This window comes from Caloenas nicobarica, chromosome 7 (genome assembly GCF_036013445.1).
Source record: "Caloenas nicobarica isolate bCalNic1 chromosome 7, bCalNic1.hap1, whole genome shotgun sequence".
NCBI classification, from domain to species: Eukaryota; Metazoa; Chordata; class Aves; order Columbiformes; family Columbidae; genus Caloenas; species Caloenas nicobarica.
Genome location: NC_088251.1, coordinates 26,036,251 through 26,062,369, shown reverse-complemented (window position 1 = coordinate 26,062,369; position 26,119 = coordinate 26,036,251). Strand labels below are relative to the sequence as shown.

The 26,119-nt window shown below is 34.4% G+C and overlaps 2 protein-coding genes across 2 annotated transcripts in view; one reads left to right on the top strand and one right to left on the bottom strand.

The window, feature by feature from the left end:
* The window catches only part of CDHR1 (cadherin related family member 1), a 45,607-nt gene extending 41,424 nt beyond the window's left edge, over positions 1 to 4,183 (top strand). Inside the window, exon 17 of the mRNA XM_065639224.1 lies at positions 3,168 to 4,183. Coding sequence (XP_065495296.1) covers positions 3,168 to 3,719 — 552 coding nt within the window. The 3' untranslated portion in view covers positions 3,720 to 4,183. The remainder of the gene's footprint in view (positions 1 to 3,167) is intronic.
* Positions 4,184 to 7,999: 3,816 nt separating this feature from the next.
* Positions 8,000 to 11,155, bottom strand: LRIT2 (leucine rich repeat, Ig-like and transmembrane domains 2). The gene is made up of 3 exons (XM_065639449.1): positions 11,073 to 11,155; positions 9,890 to 10,671; positions 8,000 to 8,811 (listed from the first exon to the last, which is right to left on the bottom strand). The coding sequence occupies exons 2-3, from the start codon at positions 10,656 to 10,658 to the stop codon at positions 8,000 to 8,002; spliced, it is 1,581 nt and encodes a 526-aa protein (XP_065495521.1). The 5' UTR covers positions 10,659 to 10,671; positions 11,073 to 11,155.
* Between the last annotated feature and the right edge of the window lie 14,964 nt (positions 11,156 to 26,119).

Below are 26,119 nucleotides of genomic sequence, written 5' to 3'. Positions count from 1 at the left end.
TCTTCTTTTGTTTTATGTGTACAAGAAAAATCAGTACTCTTCAAAATGTAGCATGCCTCTTAGGAAGAAACAACAGCTAAATAAACTGCATAGTGGCACTGTTTGTGGACCCAGTTCTGAGACACTGTTGGTAATCGATACAATGACTCAAAGGTGTTTTGAACATACAGGGTAGTGCTGAGAGCCAAAGCACTTAAACTGCTGTGTCCAAATGCTCCCAGACTTTCGCTGCTCAGGCCTCCCTTGCCCTGGTCTGTGTGTTAACTGACTGGGCCACTGTGATGGCACAGACAAGATCACAAAGCTTTTTTGTGACAAAGGCACTTTACATAAGCCTCTCTGCTGGCTGGCTAAGATGATGCTGTTCCAGGTTTGTTTTGCAAGTTATTTCTCTTATTTATCCTGTGAGTGTCATGAGCATGATAAATGGAAATTCTCCCACTTTATGCTTACAAAATGCCCCCACGCAGACGTTGCACAAGAGTTGTTACCCAAGGTTGATTCCAAGCAAAGTCTGTATAGGACAGACTCGGTAACTAGAATGCAGGCTGAACCAGCTAACTGTTAATGGTATTAGTTTTGGTATTAATCACCTCTTCATAACTGGAAGCTCTGAACAGGTGTCAAATTTGGTGAGACAAGGGGGAGTTGAACAAAGCTCAGTTCTGAAACTCCTCATATATTTCCACCAGTTTTTACCCCTGCAGCTGTTACACACTGGCAACACAGACATGTACTTGTGTCTAATCCCATTTATTCAAGGTTTTCAAACAGGTGGTCAAATAACTGTTATTGAGATATAGCATCTTCTTAAGTGTATGTCATCTTTTTCCTTGTGTTGATCCTATACCATTTAGCCATCAGTGCCTTGCTACAAAATAGATGTTGACTGCACTCATAACAAGTGGGCTTATTTCAGGTCATATACTACTTACCCGCTTTTATCTGACACTTAATTCATTAGACTTTCACATGAAGTAAGCCAGGGTTGAATTTCTGTCATCTGATGGGATTTAAATACACAAAATCTATGTAATGCAGAACAGCAAAGCTGATGTGAATCCAAGTTCCTCCAAAGTAATGGGCTGCTCTGCTTTTGGTTTCTAGCTTAAGTCCATTCCTAATTAAATAATAGAAAAACTCTTTGCACAGCCAAATTATTAATATTGTTTGCTACCTGTAAGGTAACACGGTCCATGAGTTTCAATAGCATTTCTTTGCCCATTTCTCTTTGGCAATAGGAAACATTCAGGGTAGCGGAAGAGGGTCTTGGATAATATGTCTGAGATACATTGTGAAAATACAGAGGTGAAGTGAAGACAACGGGGTGTGTGTTAATGAGTTTATATTCACTAAGTTTAGGGATCTGATCTAAAAATAAATAGTGTTCCTGTGTAACACATGACAAGAGGTAGCTCTGAAGCATCCTTTAAGGATACTCTTAGTCATCTCCCTCCACAGACTGGGGAGGGTAAAGATATGAGCATCCTAGTGTAGAGTCATACAGGGAAATCCATCTGATCTTACTTTAAATGTCTAAAAGTCAGAGGTTCAAGTCCAAGCTAGTCACAAGGCTCTTCTGATACTCACTATCTTTGATACCTATTTTAACATGTAGTGACTGCTACTCTGGAGGTGTCGTTTTGTCCCCATTGACTAAAAGCTGGGAGCTTAGACCACTGACTAAAAACGCAGATAACCTGTTACTAGACATGCAAAGTTTGGGTGACGATTCCCTCCTGGAGTCAAGGTCAGAGGAGTGAGGCACGGTGGGTAGCCTTGTCTCTCCACAGCCGCACGTAGCTTTATGACCAGCTCTTGGTAAACAAACTTGCTCATGAATGTGCCATTTCTGAATGAACTCCTGGCCTTGCACAACACTGAGACCCTTGCAGGAGCTTGTATTCATTATGAACTTCTCTTGGAAATGTAGTCCAAAGCTTGACTGCCATGCCATGAATAAGCATGATCTGTGTGCTGCGCTGATACCATTTGTTCCTGTTCAGCCAAGTGTTTATACGTGCTTCCAAACTTCTTTTAGTGTTTCTGGATTAAGCTCCATGTTATTGCAACTGTCTCCTCTCCTGTGCCTAGTTCAACACTTAGCTCCCTTTATTTTACATGCTTTCTATCCTGTACACATTTTGCCCTAGTTCTGTAGTTGTATTTACAATAGATACTGGCCTATTTCAAATATAACTATGTGAGGGTTGACCATTTCTCTTATTTTTGATATTTCCAGATCAAGAACAGGGTAAAATCCTATCTTTTAGGCCTCAAGAAGCGTCCATGGACAATATTTGGAATTTGCATGAGTGGCGTCCTTTCCACCATTTCTGTAACAATGGTGATCTCCACCATCATGTACTGGAAAAGTGTGAAAAGATCCAGACTCCATCCACAGGGCAAAATCCGCAAAATTATACGGGGACGTCCAAGACGCACAGTGTGCTAAGCTGCAAAGTGAACTGGCCATTCATTTGTCCTTAATATGCCATATGTAGCTTCCGTTACTGGTTATTTCATTTCTAAAAACAAAGCTCTTTAGCTCTACTCATGAACCCTACCTCAAAGAGTTTTGTTATGTCTGTAAAAGAGTACTTGAAAACAGAATGCAGCACAGACCTGCTAGCTACTCATTTCTACACTGTAATTTTATAAAGTGACGTTTTCTCATAGTCTTTTTAATGCCATGCTTAGTAATAGTCCTATAAACTGCATCACCGTATCACCTGCAACTGTTTTTGAAAGATCATTTTCTAGTCATAAACTGTTTGGGTTGAACACTATTATTCCTAAGAAATTAACTCTAAAATGTAGTACAAGAATACAGCTGCAGATCCTGGAGCCAGTTATTTTCTTGCTCTGTTCTTGCAAGTTAAACAAACACTATGGTAACACACAGGAATCCGCCCTAATTTGGCAGTAATATTTGGCTTATATTTTGTGTTTGACAGTTGTCCATCTCACAATACTATGCTGCTTACTCAGTCGCCTGCCCCATCCAAATTCTCCAAACCTGGACTGGCTCTTTGACTCTCATTTTTTTTAAGAGACAACTTCCATTAGTCAGCCCTGCTTGTTAACATATTTTGGACAAATGAAAGTTCTGAGTCACTGTCTGTCCCATAGAGTAAGTCATGTGTTTTCTTTGTACTCTTTTACAGACTCTTCACAAAGGGCCTATGGCCGCCTTTTTGATGCAAACTAAAGATAACCCCATGAAAGCCTTAGGAGTGCTAGCTGGTGTCATGGGCATAATGGTGCTGATAACTATCATGATCTCTACTGCCATGTTCTGGCGCAATAAGCGGTCCAACAAAATCATGCCGGTAAGAAGGATCATAAAAAAGAGACAGACCCCACAGTCCCGGACAGTCAGGATGGAGTGGCTGAGGTTCAAGAGGCCCAGCAATGCTGCAGAGAAGTTTGTCGTTGAGGATGACGCCAAGAGCCTACACAACGAGAACAGCAACAACAACATCCAGGCTGCCCCCATGCCACCGACCGCCCCCTCACCCCCGCCGCCCCCCATCCCGGCTCCCAGGGAAGATGCCCCAGGGTGGCGGGTGCCAACTGTGTCCGGCTCCCTCACTCCCAAGTTTATAAACAAGCAGCTGAAGAAGAGAGGTCATGGCAGTGCTCACAACGCCCTTGTGTCAGAGCTCAAAATGAAGTTTGAGAAGAGGAACGCAGCTATTGGTGAGCCCCACATCTAGGTGCCCTTGGCAGCCCCCAGAGACTGCGGGCTGCAGCTGTGCATGGATATATTTATGTGCTGTGGTCTTCCTCGTGTCTGTCAGCACTCTGTGAACTGAGAGCAGCTTCTCGCTGTGATAGCCATCCCTCACCTTCTCCAAGTATTACATGGTACAGAGTCCCCCCACTCATAGCAAATGCTGTGCTCCATGCCCTGTTGTGACTGCAGTTCCTTCATCTTGTGTCCCAGTGCTGGTCCCTCCCTGCAGACATCTGACCAAGGTGCTGAGCACCTTTGCGCTGGCCACAGACTCCCCAAGTGAACGGGGTTCAGGTTGCTCCTGTTTTGGAGGTCCCTAACCAGAGTCCCGTTTTTTTAACAAGGCGCTCAGCAGCCAAGGCACTGGAGGATGCCACTTCTGACCTGATCTGGCAGGTGGGTTTCAGGTGTTCAGAAACCCATCACTTTAAATCCCAGACCCACTTTTGAAGATGTTGGCCAGGCTGTGGCACCAGCATTGAGTCGATGTGCAGGTTTCCTACAGCAGTGACTCTGCACACTGCAAAAGGGTAGCATGTAGCTGGTACCTGCTGTCCTTAGTGGTACCTGGTGTCCTCAGGGCATGACATGCTTGGCAACAGCTGGCGGAGCGGTATGCTCATGGCCTGAGCACCTTCATTCCCACAAGGTAAGAGTGCAGGCTTGCAGAAGTTCTTCATTTTTTCTACAGCTTATGCTGTGTTTTGCCAGAGCATATTGACATGATGCTGTGCTTTGCTTCTGCTCTGGACTTGCCTGCTAATCAGGGAATGGGAGGTCACCTCAGCCTTCCCTAGACCAGCTGGAGCAAGACTGGAGTGCAGAAGTTCAATACCAAAGCTCGCTTGATACGGCCTCCTTCTGACACCACGTCCCTTAAAGAAGGGGGGGCTCGCAGGAGAAGGCCATGATTAAAGCAGCAGGGAAGACAAGGTAAAACCAAGAGAAAAATGATAAGTGAAAAATATAGGTAAGTGCTGGAAAGTTGCATATGTTGGTCAGTGAAGTGTCTGGAAAGATCACTCGGTTTTGTACACTGCTAGCAGGAGGTGATGGGGAATGCATTTCTTCACTTCTGCGGGCTTTCTCCAGGGACTCGTGAGGACATTTCCATAAAATATTCTGCTTTGTCCTGTCAGTATTTTTGAGAGAATTATGCAACAGTTAAGGGTGGGGAGGGGACTTGGAGGGCAGCAGACACTTTTTTTTCTTGCAAAAAGGCACCGAAGGCAAAGCACTTTTTTTCACTGGATCCTACCCCACAGTTTCTCCCTCATGTTAGTTTCTGAGGAGATATTTTTCAGCTGGGCCTGGCTGTTTCACATCCCCTGGGGAGAAAGGCAGCATGTACTGGGCTGGCTGGGGAGCAGCACCCTGCACCCTCTGGCTGAGCCCTGGTCCCAGTGGGCAGCTGTGCTGTCATGGGTCAGCACCATGAACATCAAGATGGGGAGCAAACCCTACAGGACAGAACCCTCTTATTTCAAGGGGGTCATAGACTCTTCTCTAGCTGTCATTTCAGCTGGACCAGCAGACCTTGCCTTCAGGAGCTGTTCATCCCTCACCCCATTAGCTGGTCTAATTCCCTTTGCAGCAGGATCTCATCAGCTTAGGGGATAGGAGGTAGAATGAGAAGTTAACTGTTTATGGGAAAAATATTGTGGTTTTTAACTTCATTTCAATCCACCTAGAAGTCAGATCATGGCTCATGTCACCCACAGGCTGAGCCAGGAGCTGTAGCCAAGAGCCACAGCAGGGTCCCAGCTGGGGGACATGGCAGCAGCGCTGCTCCCAGAGCTGCTCCTGCTGCATCTCTTGTTTCCTCCACTGTTCTCTTGCTTACCCCTCCTCCTGGGGCTGCATGGCATGAAGTCCAGGGCCTCGTGTTGTTTGTAGTCACCTCATCCTTGTCCTCTGGCCATGAGCCAGTGAGATGGAGGGGACATGCAGCCCCCAGCCCCATTCCTGGTGCCTGCACGAGCACGCGCCTGCTGCTGGTTGTGTCTCCACCAGGTTCTGCAATGTTTCCCGAGGTACCAAAAGTTTGTGATTTATTCCCTGTACTCCTGTTTTCCCCATGTATTGAAGCCAGTATTTGATGTTCATTCTCCAATGATGAAAGCCTATAAAGACCATTTAGTTAAGTGAGATTTAACAGGAATTATAGGCTTACAGTCTTAGAGATTATATTTAAGAGGGAATAAAGATGTTTTATTACTATGTTGTGAAACTTTTTTCCAGTTACTCTGTATATCAAATTCAGGTTGTTGGGGGTTTTTTTATAAATAAACCTGAAAAAGGTAATTCTCTGCATGGTGTGCTTCTGCTGGCAGTGGTGCCCTGTCATTGCTTGTTATGTGACTGCACAAGCACAGGCAGCCCAACTGCTTTCCAGGATGACAAAATGGCCCCTGGCAAGGTGGCAGGTTTAGTTTGATGCCAATGCTCACTGGGTACATGATTTATTATGAACTTTCTACACATGTAGATGGGATGTTCTGTCTTTCCGTGGCTGTTTTCTTACTGTGATTCAGCAGCTCTCTCTACAGTCTCACTTTTCTGTTGTTCCTCCATGTTGACTGGGGTGGGAGAAGGCCAGTTACAGGCACTGGTTTGCTTTTCGCTAGCCCTTGTACACAGCCCTGTGCTGGTCCTCAGCCAGCCTGAGCCTGTATGCACCATCTCCCCAGGAGTTTCTCCAGAACTCAGATGTCTCTTCACTTGGCCAGCTGCTTCTGCCCCTTCCTCTCCACTCCAGATCCCCTGTCCCTGCTGCTGAACCCTGGAGCTCCTTGGCATTCTGGTTTCTTTGCAATTTTTAACTGCACAGGAATAGAAATGAAGCAGAGGATATCTGCATATTCTGAAAATCCGCAAGGTTTATTACTTGGACACTAAAAGAGTGACAAGATTAGGAACTCCCTTGAAGTATAACACCAAGTCAGCATTGACAAAACAGGTCTCTGTTCAAAAGCTGTGCAGTTACAGCAGGAGGTGCTGGGGGAGGAAACGTGGGGCCTGAGGAGACACGGCACAGAAAACACTCGCGGAAAAAAAGGAAAAAAAAACCAAAACAAACAAAAAAACTCCCCCACCCCCAACAAAATACAACTAGAAAGCTGAACTGCCACATAGTGAAGCTCGCATTAGGCTTTATCTCTGCTTGCAGCTGAGGTTTCTACTCTAACTTTTTTCTTTTTGAGGTGGACTATAACAACACATAGGAGAAGGGCTGCAGGTCTATTGGCTACATGCTTTGGTTGTGCTGCAAAGTATGAGGCTAAAAAAAGAAAAAAAATAAGTCACATGTTGTCAGACACCTGAGGAACACAGCATGAGCTGCTTGGTGAGTAGGGGCTGTTTGCTTTTACATGCATTTTGTGGGCTTTTTGCCTCTAGAAAGGAGGCAAGCTTTGGTTGCAAAGCAGCAGGATGGGCAGGTGGCCAATCTGCATTTGGGGTAGGTGCCTGGCTTGCACCTTTGGCTCACAAACACTGGCTCCACCACCCCCTCCTCCCCCAGCCACTTATCCCTCCTGCCTGGTTCATGTCAAGTGTCCCTGTACCTTCTGTGTCATCCTGCAGCCATTGCACCATCCTGGGAAAGAGACAAGTGGTGAGGAGGGTGGAAGAGAAAACAGCACTTGAGTGTTTGCCTGCAGAAGACTAACTGTTCATTTTTCCACAGCTCTTGTTCGTAACTTTTAAAATAGCATATTAACACAACACTTGTGTGGCAATAGGTGCTAGATGTGTGTGTGCGTGCACGTGTGTGTGTGTGTATGCGTGCGTTAGTCTTCGAGAGAGAAAGAGAGAAGGGGTGTGTTAGTGTGAAGCTAAAACGGTCCTCTAAGATATGGTTGGACAAGTAAAAGGTCCCTCCTCACCTGCCTCCCCTCGCTGAGTGAGATAAAGACACACCTGTGCATGTCAGCATGGGGAGACCTTTGGCCTTTTGCTACATGCCTTGCTATTGGTTTTGGTTTGGTGGGGGTTTTTTTGTTAATGCTTGTTTTCTTGTGTATTTGTGTGCGTTGCTCCATGACAGTGCTGTGGGGCAGCCTGGGGGATGCGGGAGCACAGCTGCACACCCTGCAACCACACGGCCTGGGCACCCCCATTCCCAGGGCTCCCCAAGCCTGCTGCGAATCCTGGTTGTGCTCCCTGCTGTGCCCCGAGTCTTTGCAGCCAGGAGCCTTCCTTGCATGGTCCTTTAAGGAAACCAGCACATAGCAAGGCTCAAGGTCAGCTGCAGCCGGGCTAGTAGAGGTCAGCGCTGTTCCTGTGGGGTGGCCGGGTCTTGCCAGGCTCCTCACGGGCCGGGGCCTGGCGGGCGCTACGGCCGCCCTCGTGGCGGCAGAGCCCGTCCTCGCTGCCGGCGGGCAGGCTGTCCAGTGTACTCTCCTTGCTGCCAGCAGCCTGTGCCTGGCCGCCGCGGCGCCGGCGGGGACAGGCGCCGGAGCAGCGGGCCAGGCAGCCGGGGCGAGCCTCAGCCGTGCAGGCATACATGCCAGCAGGCACGGCCAGCACCATGGCGCAGACGATGACGATGATGTGGATGAGCTTCTCACGCTGCTCCAGCTGGCTGACGTCATTGCCCGTGACAAAGACAACGCACTGGCCCTTGCGGGGCGCTTGGTTGCGCACGGCCACGCAGACCTCGTACTTGGTGGCGGGCAGCAGGTTGGTCACCGAGTAGGTGTTGACGCCAGGGCCAATGTAGATGGTGTCCTTCTGGGCGGCATCGTAGCGGCCTACCAGGAGTGTGTACCAGGTCTCACCTGGATCTGCTGCTGCAGCTGCTGCTGCAAACCACTCCAGGGTGATGCCGTAGACTGTCTGCTTGGCGATGCGCACTTCTACGTGCGCGCCTGGCTCAGCAGGGCCGATGGGGGCCCAGGCCGAGGGGGTGGTGGGTGCCCACGAGGCTCCCACGTGGAGGGTGATGGCCACTGAGGTGTTGCCCAAGAAGTTGGCAGCCGTGCAGGTGTAGATGCCGGCGTCCCCTGGCCGTGCTGCCGGGATCAGCAGCTCTGAGCGGACGGTCTCCTCGCTGATGGGCTCGGTGGACACTGCGGGCAGAAGAATGTCAGGCTTAAGAGGCTCAGGCCGAAAGAGGCATGTGGAGCCAGGAAGCATTAGGCTGGAAGTGAGATACAGCTTTAAGAACAGTACAGAAACGCCTTTCACCCACCTAAACAGAGGCGTATGGCTGTGGTTGAGAAAAACCTGTGTGTACTTAATGCAGCATGTGCTTGTGGCAAGATGCACAAGTGCTGCTACAATGCTGCATTTAAAGCGAATATCAGTCCAGGATTAAGGGCTAATGCTATCTTATTTAGCTGGCTGCCTTATTAGGAACACATAGAACCTGTGCAGTGCCCATGTGCGTTACAAGCTTACCTGATGAAAATAGCAACTTGTCCTATTGAAGGCTCTTAGTAAAAATAAATGTGAGGTCAGCTGAGTGTAGGAGCTGAGCTGGATGGGGAGGAAGCAGAAAAAGCCTCATATTAAGAGACCCTCAATAATAACTATAAATAAGCAAAGTTTATGGACAATGCCACCTATTGTTTTTGTTGTAGAACATGAATGGACAGAAGCAAGAGGGCTGCAGGATTTTGTGGTTGTGTGGGTATTTCTTGAGAAAACATATGGGAATAGTACAGAAGTATACAAGTGTGTATGTGTGTGCATGCTCCTACAAACACATGTATGTACAAATATAATTATATAGAGAGTGTGTGCATATATATGTAGTACATAATATTATAATGTAAATATATATGAATTAATATACCTAGATAACTAATATGTATACTGATGTGTTATTAGTAGTTCTTACATCATGTGTCATGATAGAAGAGCTATTACTAAATAAAAATAATTGTGTAAAAATGAGGCTGTGCTCCTTTCATCTTTGACTGATATCCTGCATGATGCAGCTCTTCTCATGCTGGTCAGATGCTCTTAAACATGTAGGATGAGTGAGATTATTTGGATTATTCCACCACAATAACTGTGATGCTCTAAAGGGACTGAGAGCTGGTGTGACTGTTGTGGGCTGAATACTTATGTAAGTAGACTATCAGAACATGAATTTTTAATAAAAATAATTTTTTTTTAAAAAAAAAAAGAGGCTTTACTTACCGTTGAATGCCCTTAAAAGTTTGAGTGCGTATGTCCACCAGACAGCCGGGGAAGGGCTGCCTTGCACAAAGCAGGTCAGGGTGATGTTCAGCCCCACCGGGACTGTCAGGTTGGTGTCAAGGGCTGAGGTCAGGGGCTTCATGCAGCTGTTGAGCTCCACTTCATGAAAAAACTTCCCTGCCCTGAATTTTGGCCTTGAGCATGTTAAATAGGAATTCATCAGAATAATAGGTGGGCCAACCGACTTGATAAACTGGACAAATCCCCGTAGGCGACAGTCGCAAATCCAGGGGTTGTCATGAAGGGCCAGGACTGCATTGGAAATAGCTTCTATCTGCCCACCCGCCCTCTGGCTTCTCTGGTAGACAGGCCAGCTGTAGAAGACATCCCTGGATACAACAGTAAGCTGATTTGAGGATAGATCTAAATAGGTCAGGTTGGGCAGATAGCGGAGCGCATTTTCTGGAAGGACATCCAGCCGGTTGTGCTTCAGATCCAGGATTTTCAGAGCTGGGGTGTCTTGAAATGCTGTCCATGGCACCGAACTTAATTTGTTCCCTTGCAAGCGTAGCTCCTTCAGAGCTGGCAGATATTCCAGGCTCTTGATGTGCATCACCGTGATGTTGTTAAAATTGAGCCAGAGATACTCCAAGGCACTAACATTCTCAAAAGACCCGCGAGGCAATTCTGTTAGGTGAGAATTTTCTATTCTAATTTTCCGGATGTCCTGAGGGATGTTTGCAGGGATCTGCCTCAGCAGTGCAGACATGCAGAGCAAACTCCTAAGGAAGTAAACCAGAAAATTCTCCAGGTTGCACACCATGTTCATAGCAAAAAAAAAAAAAAAACCAGTTCCATATACAGGTCTGCAAGCACTTGCATCATTATAAGTCATTGTATACATGGCATGCATAAGGCATTCATACATCCTTCCCTGGGTTTTACACCCATTTTCCCACAAAGAATACAATAAAGTAATAAAAATTGCTACATATGCAACTACATATCTCAGGGCAGTCAGAGAAATCTCATTCTGTGCTCAAACTAGTACTATTGAAATATTAGAGGAGGCATACCATGCAGCCATCTGTTTGGTTTTGGTGCTCACATCATCAGCCAATATATACTGAGACTCTCTGAGCTACTTTGCTGGTGCTACGACTACGGTAACTACTGTTCTTACCTTCCAAAGCTGTCTTGAGAACAAGAGCATCCTGTGACACAAGATGAAACAGATGAGTTTATCCTGTGGAAGGCCAGAAGAAGAAGAAAAATGCGACAAATAGGGTCCATATTCTCCTTTAAGAAAGCAATGACCAGGGTTTGCACCAAACATACTAAGAGCCTCCAAGAGGCAAATCCTATTAGCTGTAATCTTCCTTGACGCAGAAATAAATCCTGCAGGGGACCTGACTCTCAAGAAGAGATGTAGTGTGGTTCATAGCTTGTGTCGAAGTGCTAAAAATCACCCCTGAGACTACTCCTGGCATTTATTCTTTAGCTGCAGGGATTCTGCCAGACATTTATTTGGTTGCTAATATGAAGACGGAACCAAAACCATGTCTGTTCCCAGGCCCTCGCAAATAGTTAACCAGGCCTGTTTCTCATCTTTCTCCTCTCCTTCTCCTCTTTCTTCTCTACTCTTCTCTTCTCTTCTCTTCTCTTCTCTTCTCTTCTCTTCTCTTCTCTTCTCTTCTCTTCTCTTCTCTTCTCTTCTCTTCTCTCTACTCTTCTCTTCTCTTCTCTCCTCTCCTCTTCTCTTCTCTTCTCTTCTCTTCTCTTCTCTTCCCTTCCCTTCCCTTCCCTTCCCTTCTCTTCCCTTCCCTTCCCTTCCCTTCTCTTCCCTTCTCTTCTCTCTTCTCTCTCTCCTCTCCTCTCCTTTTCCCTTCTCTTCTCTCCTCTTCTCTTTTCTCTTCTCTTCTCTCTCTCCTCTCCTCTCCTTTTCCCTTCTCCTTCTCTTCTCTTCTCTTCTTCTCTCCTCTTCTCTCTCTCCTCTCCTCTCCTTTTCCCTTCTCTTCTCTTCTCTCCTCTTCTCTTTTCTCTTCTCTTCTCTCTCTCCTCTCCTCTCCTTTTCCCTTCTCTTCTCCTCTCCTCTTCTCTTTTCTCTTCTCTTCTCTCTCTCCTCTCCTCTTCTCTTCTCTTCTCTTCTCTTCTCTTCTCTTCTCTTCTCTTCTCTTCTCTTCTCTTCTCTTCTCTTCTCTTCTCTCTCCTCTCCTTTTCCCTTCTCTCCTCTTCTCTTCTCTTCTCTTTTCTCTTCTCCTCCTCACCTCTTTTCTTCCCCACTTTTCTCCTCCACTTTTCTCCTCTTTATCCATCTTTTCTCCACAGTTCCCTTTCTTCTCTTTTCACCCTTTTTCCTCCTCTTATCTATTTCCTTTTCTCTTTTTTTTTTCTTTTCTCCCCTTTTCCCCTCCCCATCTGTCATCATTCTCTCTTCTTTTCTCTTATTGTCTTTTCTCCTCTCCTTTCTCCCGTTTTCTCCTTTTTTTCTGTTCTCCTCTTTTATCTTCTGTTATTTTCTCCTCCTTTTTCTTGTATTTTCTCCTCTCCATTTCTTACATCTTTTCTCCTTTCCTCTTTTTCATCTTCTCTTTTCTCCTCTTTATTCCTCTTTTATTTTTCTCCTCATTTCTCCTCCTTTCTGCGCTCCTTCCACTTATTCTCTTCTTTTGTCTTATTTTCTCTTCTTTTTTTCTCTGCTTTTTTTCTTTTCTTTTCCTCTCCTTTCCTTTCCTTTCCTTTGCTTTCTTTCCTTTCCTCCTTTTCTGTTTTCCTTTTCTTTTCTCTTCTGTTTTCTCTTTTCTTTTCTTTTTTCCTTTTATTTTCTCTTCTGTTTTCTCTTTTCTTTTCCTTTCTTTTCTCCTCTTCTCTCCGCTTGGCTTTGCTTTGCTTTGCTTTTTTCTCCTCTTTTCTCTGCTTTGCTTTGCTCTTTCTCTTCTTTTCTTTTCCTTTCCTTTCTTTTCTTTTCCTTTCCTTTCTTTTCTTTTATTCTCTTTTCTTTTCTTCATTCTTTTCTTTTCATCTTTTCTTTTCTTGCTTTCCCTTTCCTTTTCTTTCCTTTTTTTCTTATTATTTTCTTTCCTTTCCTTTTCTTTTCTTTCCTTTCCTTTTCTTTCCTTTTTTCTTTTTTCTTATTCCTTTTCTTCTTTTTTCTTTTTTCTCTTTTATTTTTTATTTTTATTTTATTCATTTTTGTTCTCTTTTTCTTTCATTTTTTCTTCTTTTTTCTCCTCTTTTTTAATTCTTTTTTTTTTTTTTTAATTTTTCCAAGTGTTCTTTTTCAATCTCCTGTATTTTAATGGCATTTATCAAGGCAGAAAACCACTAGTAAGGGCCAGATATTTTGTCAGTGCAGTTTGTACTGCAGAATCGATCAGGCACCAATCCCTGGCCACAGGTTTTTGCAGGGTGCACTATTGCACATGAGAAACACATCCTACTTCTCATACTTAATTTGCTTTGTCACAGAAAAATATAGCAGTATTTTTTTCCCTGTGAAACAACTTCACTCCTCCCACTATCTCCATTCTTACACATTAGTAATGAAAACAACAACGTAGCTACAGGCAGTTTTGATCTTCTCTAAGAAAATAATACCTTAGCTAATCTCTATTGTATAAATACAAATTTCAGTGCTATTTGCTGGCATCTCTGAAAGACATGTGCCAATTTCCTGTCACATTGAAAAAAAATTTCAGTCTAAATAATTCTATGAGATGGAATTTTGAGTAACCATTTTTAAAAAATATTATTATTATTATCTTAGTCAAAACAGCAGATTTTGGTTAAACTCAAGTAGCACTGCAAAAGAAAAAGAAAAAGGAAAAGGAAAAAGAAAAGTGAAAAAATAAAAAAGAAAAGGGAAAAAAGAAAAAAGAAAAGAGAAAAAATAGAAAGGAAAAGGAAAAGAAAAAAAGGAAACAAAAAATTCAGAAAAGGAAAATGAAAATTTAAAAAAGGAAAAGGGAAAGGAAAACGAAAAAAGGTAAAAGAAAAGGAAAAAAGGAAAAGTAAAAGGAAAATAAAAAACAAAAGTAAAAAGAAAAGGAAAAGGAAAATACAAACGAAAAGGAAAAGGAAAAGGAAAATAAAAGCAAAAACTAAAAGGAAAATTAAAAGGAAAAGGAAGTGGAAAAGGAAAAGGAAAATAAAAAAAGGAAACGGAAAAGGAAAAGGAAAATTTAAAAAATGAAAAGGAAAAGGAAAAGGAAAATTTAAAAAAGGAAAATGAAAATGAAAATGAAAATTTAAAAAAGGAAAAGGAAAAGAAAAGGAAAATGAAAATTAAAACAAGGAAAAGAAAAAAAGGAAAAGGAAAATTTAAAAAAGGAAAAGGGAAAGGAAAAGGAAAAAAGGTAAAAGAAAAGGAAAATAAAAAACAAAAATAAAAGGAAAAGGAAAATGAAAATACAAACGAAAAGGAAAAGGAAAAGGAAAATAAAAGCAAAAACTAAAAGGAAAATTAAAAGGAAAAGGAAGTGGAAAAGGAAAAGGAAAATTAAAAAAGGAAATTGAAAAGGAAAAGGAAAATTTAAAAAATGAAAAGGAAAATGAAAATTAAAAAAGGAAAAGGAAAATGAAAATGAAAATTTAAAAAAGGAAAAGGAAAATTAAAATTTAAAAAAGGAAAAGGAAAATGAAAATGAAAATTTAAAAAAGGAAAAGGAAAAGGAAAATTAAAATTTAAGAAAGGAAAGAAAAGGAAAATTAAAATTAAAAAAGGAAAAGGAAAAGGTAAAAGAAAAACGAAATGGAAAAAAATTATAAAAAGGAAATGGAAAAGGAAAAGGAAAAAAGGAAACAGAAAATTAAGAAAAGGAACAGGAAAATGAAAATCAAAAAAGGAAAAGGAAAATTTTAAAAAGGAAAAGTAAAAGGAAACTAAAAACAAAAAGGAAAAGGAAAATTTAAAAAAGGAAAAGGAAAATAAAAACGAAGGGGAAAAGGAAAAAAGGAAAAGGAAAATGAAAATCTAAAAAATTAAAATGAAAATGAAAATTTATAAAAGGAAAAGGAAAAGCAAAATAAAAACATAAAGGAAAAGGAAAAAAAAAGAAAACTAAAAAAAGGAAAAGGAAAAAAGGAAAAGGAAAATAAAACCAAAAAGGAAAAGGAAAATTAATATTTAAAAAAGGAAAAGGAAAAAAGGAAAAGGAAAATTTTAAAAAGGAAAAGGAAAATTTAAGAAAGGAAAAGGAAAAGGAAAATTAAAATTTAAAAAAGGAAAAGGAAAAGGTAAAAGAAAAATGAAAAGGAAAAGGAAAATTAAAAAAAGGAAATGGAAAAGGAAAAGGAAAAAAGGAAACAGAAAATTAAGAAAAAGAAAAGGAACATGAAAATTAAAAAAGGAAAAGGAAAAAAGGAAAAGGAAAATAAAAATGAAAAGGAAAAGGAAAATTTTAAAAAGGAAAAGGAAAATAAAAACAAAGAGGAAAAGGAAAATCTAAAAAATGAAAAGGAAAAGGAAAATGAAAATTTATAAAAGGAAAAGGACAAGCAAAATAAAAATGAAAAGGAAAAGGGAAAAAATAGGAAAATTTTAAAAAGGAAAAGGAAAAGGAAAAAAGGAAAAGGAAAATAAAAACGAAAAGGAAAATGAAAAAAAAAATTAAAAAAGGAAAAGGAAAAAAGGAAAGGGAAAAGGAAAAAAGGAAAAGGAAACTAAATACTGAAAGTTAAAGGAAAAGGAAAATTAAATTTAAAAAAGGAAAAGGAAAAGGAAAATTTAAAAAAGGAAAAGGAAAATTTAAAAACAAAAAGGAAAATTAAAATTAAAAAAGAAAAAGGAAAAAAGGAAAAGGAAAAAAGGAAAAGGAAAATTTTTAAAAGGAAAAGGAAAATTAAAAAAAGGAAAATGAAATGGAAAATTAAATTTTAAAAAAGGAAAAGGAAAAAATGAAAAGGAAAAGAAAAAAAGGAAATGGAAAAGGAAAAAAGGAAACAGAAATTTAAGAAAAGGAAAAGGAAACTGAAAATTTTAAAAAGGGAAAGGAAAAGGAAAAATGGAAAAGGAAAAATGGAAAAGGAAAATAAAAATGGAAAGGAAAATTTAAAAAATTAAAAGGAAAAAGGAAAATTAAAATGAAAATTTAAAAAGGAAAAGGAAAAGGAAAATAAAAACCAAAAGGAAAAGGAAAAGGAAAATTAAAAAAGAAAAGGAAAATTAAAATTGAAAAAGGAAAATGAAAAAAGAAAAAGGAAAATTTTAAAAAGGAAAAGGAAAATTAAAATTAAAATTTAAAAAAGGAAAAGGAAAAGGAAAAGAAAAATGAAAAGGAAAAGGAAAAAAGGAAAAGGAAAATTTAAAAAAGGAAAAGGAAAAAAGGAAAAGGAAAATTTCAAAAAGGAAAAGGAAAAGGAAAAGGAAAATAAAAAGGAAAAGGAAAAGGAAAAAAAACCAGAAAATTAAGAAATGGAAAATGAAAGTTAAAAAAAAAAGGAAAGGAAAAGGAAAAAAAGGAAAAGTAAAAGGAAAATTAAAATTAAAAAAATAAAAGGAAAAGGAAAAGGAAAAAAGGAAAAGGGATATTAGAAAAGGAAAAGGAAAACAAAAATTTAAAAAGGAAAAAGAAAAAGAAAATTAAAATTTAAATTTAAATTTAAAAAGGGAAGAGGAAAAGGAAAATAAAAATGAAAATGAAAAGTAAAAGGCAAAGAAAAAGGAAAAGGAAAAAAGAAAGTAAAATGAAAATTAAAAAAGGAAAAGGAAAAGTAAAAAAGGAAAAAGAAAAGGAAAAGGCAAATAAAAATGAAAAGGAAAAGGAAAATGAAAAGGAAAAGGAAAAAAGGAAACAGAAATTTAAGAAAAGGAAAAGGAAACTGAAAATTTTAAAAAGGGAAAGGAAAAGGAAAAATGGAAAAGGAAAATAAAAATGGAAAGGAAAATTTAAAAAATTAAAAAGAAAAAGGAAAATTAAAATTAAAATTTAAAAAGGAAAAGGAAAAGGAAAATAAAAACCAAAAGGAAAAGGAAAATGAAAATCTAAAAAATGAAAATGAAAATGAAAATTTATAAAAGGAAAAGGAAAAGCAAAATAAAAACATAAAGGAAAAGGAAAAAAAAAAAGAAAACTAAAGAAAGGAAAAGGAAAAAAGGAAAAGGAAAATAAAACCAAAAAGGAAAAGGAAAATTAAAATTTAAAAAAGGAAAAGGAAAAAAGGAAAAGGAAAATTTTAAAAAGGAAAAGGAAAATTTAAGAAAGGAAAAGGAAAATGAAAATTAAAATTTAATAAAGGAAAAGGAAAAGGAAAAAGAAAAATGAAAAGGAAAAGGAAAATTAAAAAAAGGAAATGGAAAAGGAAAAGGAAAAAAGGAAACAGAAAATTAAGAAAAAGAAAAGGAACATGAAAATTAAAAAAGGAAAAGGAAAAGGAAAAAAGGAAAAGGAAAATAAAAATGAAAAGGAAAAGGAAAATTTTAAAAAGGAAAAGGAAAATAAAAACGAAGAGGAAAAGGAAAAGGAAAATCTAAAAAATGAAAAGGAAAAGGAAAAGGAAAAATTATAAAAGGAAAAGGACAAGCAAAATAAAAATGAAAAGGAAAAGGGAAAAAATAGGAAAATTTTAAAAAGGAAAAGGAAAAGGAAAAAAGGAAAAGGAAAATAAAAATGAAAAGGAAAATGAAAAATAAAATTAAAAAAGGAAAAGGAAAAAAGGAAAGGGAAAAGGAAAAAAGGAAAAGGAAACTAAAAACTGAAAGTTAAAGGAAAAGGAAAATTAAATTTAAAAAAGGAAAAGGAAAAGGAAAATTTTAAAAAGGAAAAGGAAAATTTAAAAACAAAAAGGAAAATTAAAATTAAAAAAGAAAAAGGAAAAAAGGAAAAGGAAAATTAAAAAAAGGAAAATGAAATGGAAAATTAAATTTTAAAAAAGGAAAAGGAAAAAATGAAAAGGAAAAGAAAAAAAGGAAATGGAAAAGGAAAAAAGGAAACAGAAATTTAAGAAAAGGAAAAGGAAACTGAAAATTTTAAAAAGGGAAAGGAAAAGGAAAAATGGAAAAGGAAAAATGGAAAAGGAAAATAAAAATGGAAAGGAAAATTTAAAAAATTAAAAGGAAAAAGGAAAATTAAAATGAAAATTTAAAAAGGAAAAGGAAAAGGAAAATAAAAACCAAAAGGAAAAGGAAAAGGAAAATTAAAAAAGAAAAGGAAAATTAAAATTGAAAAAGGAAAATGAAAAAAGAAAAAGGAAAATTTTAAAAAGGAAAAGGAAAATTAAAATTAAAATTTAAAAAAGGAAAAGGAAAAGGAAAAGAAAAATGAAAAGGAAAAGGAAAAAAGGAAAAGGAAAATTTAAAAAAGGAAAAGGAAAAAAGGAAAAGGAAAATTTCAAAAAGGAAAAGGAAAAGGAAAAGGAAAATAAAAAGGAAAAGGAAAAGGAAAAAAAACCAGAAAATTAAGAAATGGAAAATGAAAGTTAAAAAAAAAAGGAAAGGAAAAGGAAAAAAAGGAAAAGTAAAAGGAAAATTAAAATTAAAAAAATAAAAGGAAAAGGAAAAGGAAAAAAGGAAAAGGGATATTAGAAAAGGAAAAGGAAAACAAAAATTTAAAAAGGAAAAAGAAAAAGAAAATTAAAATTTAAATTTAAATTTAAAAAGGGAAGAGGAAAAGGAAAATAAAAATGAAAATGAAAAGTAAAAGGCAAAGAAAAAGGAAAAGGAAAAAAGAAAGTAAAATGAAAATTAAAAAAGGAAAAGGAAAAGTAAAAAAGGAAAAAGAAAAGGAAAAGGCAAATAAAAATGAAAAGGAAAAGGAAAATGAAAAGGAAAAGGAAAAAAGGAAACAGAAATTTAAGAAAAGGAAAAGGAAACTGAAAATTTTAAAAAGGGAAAGGAAAAGGAAAAATGGAAAAGGAAAATAAAAATGGAAAGGAAAATTTAAAAAATTAAAAAGAAAAAGGAAAATTAAAATTAAAATTTAAAAAGGAAAAGGAAAAGGAAAATAAAAACCAAAAGGAAAAGGAAAATGAAAATCTAAAAAATGAAAATGAAAATGAAAATTTATAAAAGGAAAAGGAAAAGCAAAATAAAAACATAAAGGAAAAGGAAAAAAAAAAAGAAAACTAAAGAAAGGAAAAGGAAAAAAGGAAAAGGAAAATAAAACCAAAAAGGAAAAGGAAAATTAAAATTTAAAAAAGGAAAAGGAAAAAAGGAAAAGGAAAATTTTAAAAAGGAAAAGGAAAATTTAAGAAAGGAAAAGGAAAATGAAAATTAAAATTTAATAAAGGAAAAGGAAAAGGAAAAAGAAAAATGAAAAGGAAAAGGAAAATTAAAAAAAGGAAATGGAAAAGGAAAAGGAAAAAAGGAAACAGAAAATTAAGAAAAAGAAAAGGAACATGAAAATTAAAAAAGGAAAAGGAAAAGGAAAAAAGGAAAAGGAAAATAAAAATGAAAAGGAAAAGGAAAATTTTAAAAAGGAAAAGGAAAATAAAAACGAAGAGGAAAAGGAAAAGGAAAATCTAAAAAATGAAAAGGAAAAGGAAAAGGAAAAATTATAAAAGGAAAAGGACAAGCAAAATAAAAATGAAAAGGAAAAGGGAAAAAATAGGAAAATTTTAAAAAGGAAAAGGAAAAGGAAAAAAGGAAAAGGAAAATAAAAATGAAAAGGAAAATGAAAAATAAAATTAAAAAAGGAAAAGGAAAAAAGGAAAGGGAAAAGGAAAAAAGGAAAAGGAAACTAAAAACTGAAAGTTAAAGGAAAAGGAAAATTAAATTTAAAAAAGGAAAAGGAAAAGGAAAATTTTAAAAAGGAAAAGGAAAATTTAAAAACAAAAAGGAAAATTAAAATTAAAAAAGAAAAAGGAAAAAAGGAAAAGGAAAATTAAAAAAAGGAAAATGAAATGGAAAATTAAATTTTAAAAAAGGAAAAGGAAAAAATGAAAAGGAAAAGAAAAAAAGGAAATGGAAAAGGAAAAAAGGAAACAGAAATTTAAGAAAAGGAAAAGGAAACTGAAAATTTTAAAAAGGGAAAGGAAAAGGAAAAATGGAAAAGGAAAAATGGAAAAGGAAAATAAAAATGGAAAGGAAAATTTAAAAAATTAAAAGGAAAAAGGAAAATTAAAATGAAAATTTAAAAAGGAAAAGGAAAAGGAAAATAAAAACCAAAAGGAAAAGGAAAAGGAAAATTAAAAAAGAAAAGGAAAATTAAAATTGAAAAAGGAAAATGAAAAAAGAAAAAGGAAAATTTTAAAAAGGAAAAGGAAAATTAAAATTAAAATTTAAAAAAGGAAAAGGAAAAGGAAAAGAAAAATGAAAAGGAAAAGGAAAAAAGGAAAAGGAAAATTTAAAAAAGGAAAAGGAAAAAAGGAAAAGGAAAATTTCAAAAAGGAAAAGGAAAAGGAAAAGGAAAATAAAAAGGAAAAGGAAAAGGAAAAAAAACCAGAAAATTAAGAAATGGAAAATGAAAGTTAAAAAAAAAAGGAAAGGAAAAGGAAAAAAAGGAAAAGTAAAAGGAAAATTAAAATTAAAAAAATAAAAGGAAAAGGAAAAGGAAAAAAGGAAAAGGGATATTAGAAAAGGAAAAGGAAAACAAAAATTTAAAAAGGAAAAAGAAAAAGAAAATTAAAATTTAAATTTAAATTTAAAAAGGGAAGAGGAAAAGGAAAATAAAAATGAAAATGAAAAGTAAAAGGCAAAGAAAAAGGAAAAGGAAAAAAGAAAGTAAAATGAAAATTAAAAAAGGAAAAGGAAAAGTAAAAAAGGAAAAAGAAAAGGAAAAGGCAAATAAAAATGAAAAGGAAAAGGAAAATGAAAAGGAAAAGGAAAAAAGGAAACAGAAATTTAAGAAAAGGAAAAGGAAACTGAAAATTTTAAAAAGGGAAAGGAAAAGGAAAAATGGAAAAGGAAAATAAAAATGGAAAGGAAAATTTAAAAAATTAAAAAGAAAAAGGAAAATTAAAATTAAAATTTAAAAAGGAAAAGGAAAAGGAAAATAAAAACCAAAAGGAAAAGGAAAATGAAAATCTAAAAAATGAAAATGAAAATGAAAATTTATAAAAGGAAAAGGAAAAGCAAAATAAAAACATAAAGGAAAAGGAAAAAAAAAAAGAAAACTAAAGAAAGGAAAAGGAAAAAAGGAAAAGGAAAATAAAACCAAAAAGGAAAAGGAAAATTAAAATTTAAAAAAGGAAAAGGAAAAAAGGAAAAGGAAAATTTTAAAAAGGAAAAGGAAAATTTAAGAAAGGAAAAGGAAAATGAAAATTAAAATTTAATAAAGGAAAAGGAAAAGGAAAAAGAAAAATGAAAAGGAAAAGGAAAATTAAAAAAAGGAAATGGAAAAGGAAAAGGAAAAAAGGAAACAGAAAATTAAGAAAAAGAAAAGGAACATGAAAATTAAAAAAGGAAAAGGAAAAGGAAAAAAGGAAAAGGAAAATAAAAATGAAAAGGAAAAGGAAAATTTTAAAAAGGAAAAGGAAAATAAAAACGAAGAGGAAAAGGAAAAGGAAAATCTAAAAAATGAAAAGGAAAAGGAAAAGGAAAAATTATAAAAGGAAAAGGACAAGCAAAATAAAAATGAAAAGGAAAAGGGAAAAAATAGGAAAATTTTAAAAAGGAAAAGGAAAAGGAAAAAAGGAAAAGGAAAATAAAAATGAAAAGGAAAATGAAAAATAAAATTAAAAAAGGAAAAGGAAAAAAGGAAAGGGAAAAGGAAAAAAGGAAAAGGAAACTAAAAACTGAAAGTTAAAGGAAAAGGAAAATTAAATTTAAAAAAGGAAAAGGAAAAGGAAAATTTTAAAAAGGAAAAGGAAAATTTAAAAACAAAAAGGAAAATTAAAATTAAAAAAGAAAAAGGAAAAAAGGAAAAGGAAAATTAAAAAAAGGAAAATGAAATGGAAAATTAAATTTTAAAAAAGGAAAAGGAAAAAATGAAAAGGAAAAGAAAAAAAGGAAATGGAAAAGGAAAAAAGGAAACAGAAATTTAAGAAAAGGAAAAGGAAACTGAAAATTTTAAAAAGGGAAAGGAAAAGGAAAAATGGAAAAGGAAAAATGGAAAAGGAAAATAAAAATGGAAAGGAAAATTTAAAAAATTAAAAGGAAAAAGGAAAATTAAAATGAAAATTTAAAAAGGAAAAGGAAAAGGAAAATAAAAACCAAAAGGAAAAGGAAAAGGAAAATTAAAAAAGAAAAGGAAAATTAAAATTGAAAAAGGAAAATGAAAAAAGAAAAAGGAAAATTTTAAAAAGGAAAAGGAAAATTAAAATTAAAATTTAAAAAAGGAAAAGGAAAAGGAAAAGAAAAATGAAAAGGAAAAGGAAAAAAGGAAAAGGAAAATTTAAAAAAGGAAAAGGAAAAAAGGAAAAGGAAAATTTCAAAAAGGAAAAGGAAAAGGAAAAGGAAAATAAAAAGGAAAAGGAAAAGGAAAAAAAACCAGAAAATTAAGAAATGGAAAATGAAAGTTAAAAAAAAAAGGAAAGGAAAAGGAAAAAAAGGAAAAGTAAAAGGAAAATTAAAATTAAAAAAATAAAAGGAAAAGGAAAAGGAAAAAAGGAAAAGGGATATTAGAAAAGGAAAAGGAAAACAAAAATTTAAAAAGGAAAAAGAAAAAGAAAATTAAAATTTAAATTTAAATTTAAAAAGGGAAGAGGAAAAGGAAAATAAAAATGAAAATGAAAAGTAAAAGGCAAAGAAAAAGGAAAAGGAAAAAAGAAAGTAAAATGAAAATTAAAAAAGGAAAAGGAAAAGTAAAAAAGGAAAAAGAAAAGGAAAAGGCAAATAAAAATGAAAAGGAAAAGGAAAATGAAAAGGAAAAGGAAAAAAGGAAACAGAAATTTAAGAAAAGGAAAAGGAAACTGAAAATTTTAAAAAGGGAAAGGAAAAGGAAAAATGGAAAAGGAAAATAAAAATGGAAAGGAAAATTTAAAAAATTAAAAAGAAAAAGGAAAATTAAAATTAAAATTTAAAAAGGAAAAGGAAAAGGAAAATAAAAACCAAAAGGAAAAGGAAAATGAAAATCTAAAAAATGAAAATGAAAATGAAAATTTATAAAAGGAAAAGGAAAAGCAAAATAAAAACATAAAGGAAAAGGAAAAAAAAAAAGAAAACTAAAGAAAGGAAAAGGAAAAAAGGAAAAGGAAAATAAAACCAAAAAGGAAAAGGAAAATTAAAATTTAAAAAAGGAAAAGGAAAAAAGGAAAAGGAAAATTTTAAAAAGGAAAAGGAAAATTTAAGAAAGGAAAAGGAAAATGAAAATTAAAATTTAATAAAGGAAAAGGAAAAGGAAAAAGAAAAATGAAAAGGAAAAGGAAAATTAAAAAAAGGAAATGGAAAAGGAAAAGGAAAAAAGGAAACAGAAAATTAAGAAAAAGAAAAGGAACATGAAAATTAAAAAAGGAAAAGGAAAAGGAAAAAAGGAAAAGGAAAATAAAAATGAAAAGGAAAAGGAAAATTTTAAAAAGGAAAAGGAAAATAAAAACGAAGAGGAAAAGGAAAAGGAAAATCTAAAAAATGAAAAGGAAAAGGAAAAGGAAAAATTATAAAAGGAAAAGGACAAGCAAAATAAAAATGAAAAGGAAAAGGGAAAAAATAGGAAAATTTTAAAAAGGAAAAGGAAAAGGAAAAAAGGAAAAGGAAAATAAAAATGAAAAGGAAAATGAAAAATAAAATTAAAAAAGGAAAAGGAAAAAAGGAAAGGGAAAAGGAAAAAAGGAAAAGGAAACTAAAAACTGAAAGTTAAAGGAAAAGGAAAATTAAATTTAAAAAAGGAAAAGGAAAAGGAAAATTTTAAAAAGGAAAAGGAAAATTTAAAAACAAAAAGGAAAATTAAAATTAAAAAAGAAAAAGGAAAAAAGGAAAAGGAAAATTAAAAAAAGGAAAAGGAAATGGAAAATTAAATTTTAAAAAAAGGAAAAGGAAAAAATGAAAAGGAAAAGAAAAAAGGAAATGGAAAAGGAAAAAAAGGAAACAGAAATTTAAGAAAAGGAAAAGGAAACTGAAAATTTTTAAAAGGGAAAGGAAAAGGAAAAATGGAAAAGGAAAATAAAAATGAAAAGGAAAATTAAAAAAATTAAAAGGAAAAAGGAAAATTAAAATGAAAATTTAAAAAGGAAAAGGAAAAGGAAAATAAACACCAAAAGGAAAAGGAAAAGGAAAATTAAAAAAGAAAAGGAAAATTAAAATTGAAAAAGAAAAATGAAAAAAGAAAAAGGAAAATTTTAAAAAGGAAAAGGAAAATTAAAATTAAAAAAAAGAAAAGGAAAAGGAAAAAAGGAAAAGGAAAATTTAAAAAAGGAAAAGGAAAAAAGGAAAAGGAAAATTTAAAAAAGGAAAAGGAAAATTTAAAAAAGGAAAAGGAAAAGGAAAATAAAAAGGAAAAGGAAAAGGAAAAAAGGAAACAGAAAATTAAGAAATGGAAAATGAAAGTTAAAAAAAAAGGAAAGGAAAAGGAAAAAAAAGGAAAAGTAAAAGGAAAATTAAAATTAAAAAAAATAAAAGTAAAAGGAAAAGGAATATTAGAAAAGGAAAAGGAAAACAAAAATTAAAAAAGGAAAAAGAAAAAGAAAATTAAAATTAAAATTTAAATTTAAAAAAGGAAGAGGAAAAGGAAAATAAAAACAAAAATGAAAAGTAAAAGGCAAAGAAAAAGGAAAAGGAAAAAAGAAAGTAAAATGAAAATTTAAAAAGGAAAAGGAAAATTTAAAAAGGAAAATGAAAAGGAAAAGGCAAATAAAAATGAAAAGGAAAAGGAAAATGAAAAGGAAAAGGAAAAAAGGAAACAGAAAATTAAGAAAAGGAAAAGGAAAATTAAAAAAGGAAAATAAAAAGGAAAAGGAAAATAAAAAGGAAAAGGAAAAGGAAAATTTTAAAAAGGAAAAGGAAAATATAAATGAAAATTAAAATTAAAAAAGGAAAAGGAAAAGGAAAAGAAAAAAGATAAAGGAAAAAGAAAAAGAAAAGGAAAATAAAAAGGAAAAGGAAAAGAAAAACAAAAAGGAAAAGGAAAATATAAATGAAAATTAAAATTTAAAAAGGAAAAGAAAAAAAGGAAAAGGAAAAAGAAAATTGTAAAAAGGAAAAGGAAAATTAAAATTTAAAAAAGGAAAAGGAAAAGAGGAATAGGAAAAGGAAAGCGAAAAATAGAATATAAAGGAGAAAAAATTAAAAAGAAAAGAGAAAAAATAGAAAGGAAAAGGAAAAGGAAAATAAAAACAAAAAGGAAAAGGAAAAGGAAAATTTAAAAAATGAAAAGGAAAAGGGAAAAAACATAAAGGAAAAGGAAAAAAGGAAAAGGAAAAGGAAAACAAAAATTAAAAAAAGAAAAGGAAAATGAAAATTTAAAAAGGAAAAGGAAAATTTTAAAAAGGAAAAGAAGATAAAATAAAAAAGAAAAGAGAAAAAATAGAAAGGAAAAGGAAAAGGAAAAGGAAAAAAGAGAAAAAATAGAAAATAAAGGAGAAAAAAATTTTTTTAAAAGGAGAATAAATAGAAAGGAAAAAGAAAAGGAAAAAAGGAAAAGTAAAGGGAAAATAAAAACGAAAATGAAAAGGGAAAAGGAAAAGGAAAAAAGAAAAGAAAAGAAAAGAAAAGAAAAGAAAAGAAAAGAAAAGAAAAGAAAAGAAAAGAAAAGAAAAGAAAAGAAAAGAAAAGAAAAGAAAAGAGAAGAAAAGAAAAGAAAAGAAAAGAAAAGAGTGGAGAAAAGATGACAACAGAAAAAGAGGAGAATAGAAGAGGGAATATGAAAAATTAGAAAAGGGCAAAAAAGAAAGCAAGATAAAAGAGATCAAAGAGGAGAAAAGAAATTAGGAGAGTCAAAAAGAAGATTAAAAAAGGAGAAATAAAATTAGGGAGGACAAAATAAGAAAAAAAGAGAAAAATTAGGAGAAAATAGGAGAAAACAAAAGAGGTGAAAAGAGGAGAAAATAGAAGAGGAATAAAGAAAAGACAACAGAAAGGAGGAGAGGAGAAAAAAAATGAGAGAGAAAAGAAGAAAAATAAGAGAGGAAGAGAGAAAAGAGCAGAAAAGACGAGATAGTGGAGACAGTAAAAGACAAGGAAAGTGGATCAAAAGAAGACCGTCCCCGCCCCACCTCCCCCCAAAAAAAAAAAGAGAAGAAGAGAAAATAAGACAAGAGAATAAGTGAGAGGAGAGCAGAAAGGAGGAGAAATGAGGAGAAAAATAAAAGAGGAATAAAGAGGAGAAAAGAGAAGATGACAAAAGAGGAAAGGAGAAAAGATGTAAGAAATGGAGAGGAGAAAATACAAGAAAAAGGAGGAGAAAATAACAGAAGATAAAAGAG

Excerpts from the sequence above, each read along its gene's own strand:
- LRIT2 (XM_065639449.1), bottom strand. The coding sequence starts at position 10,658 with ATGTCTGCACTGCTGAGGCAGATCCCTGCAAACATCCCTCAGGACATC. Across the intron at positions 8,812-9,889 it reads ACTTTTAAGGGCATTCAACG|TGTCCACCGAGCCCATCAGC; the intron begins GTAAGTAAAGCC and ends TTCTGCCCGCAG.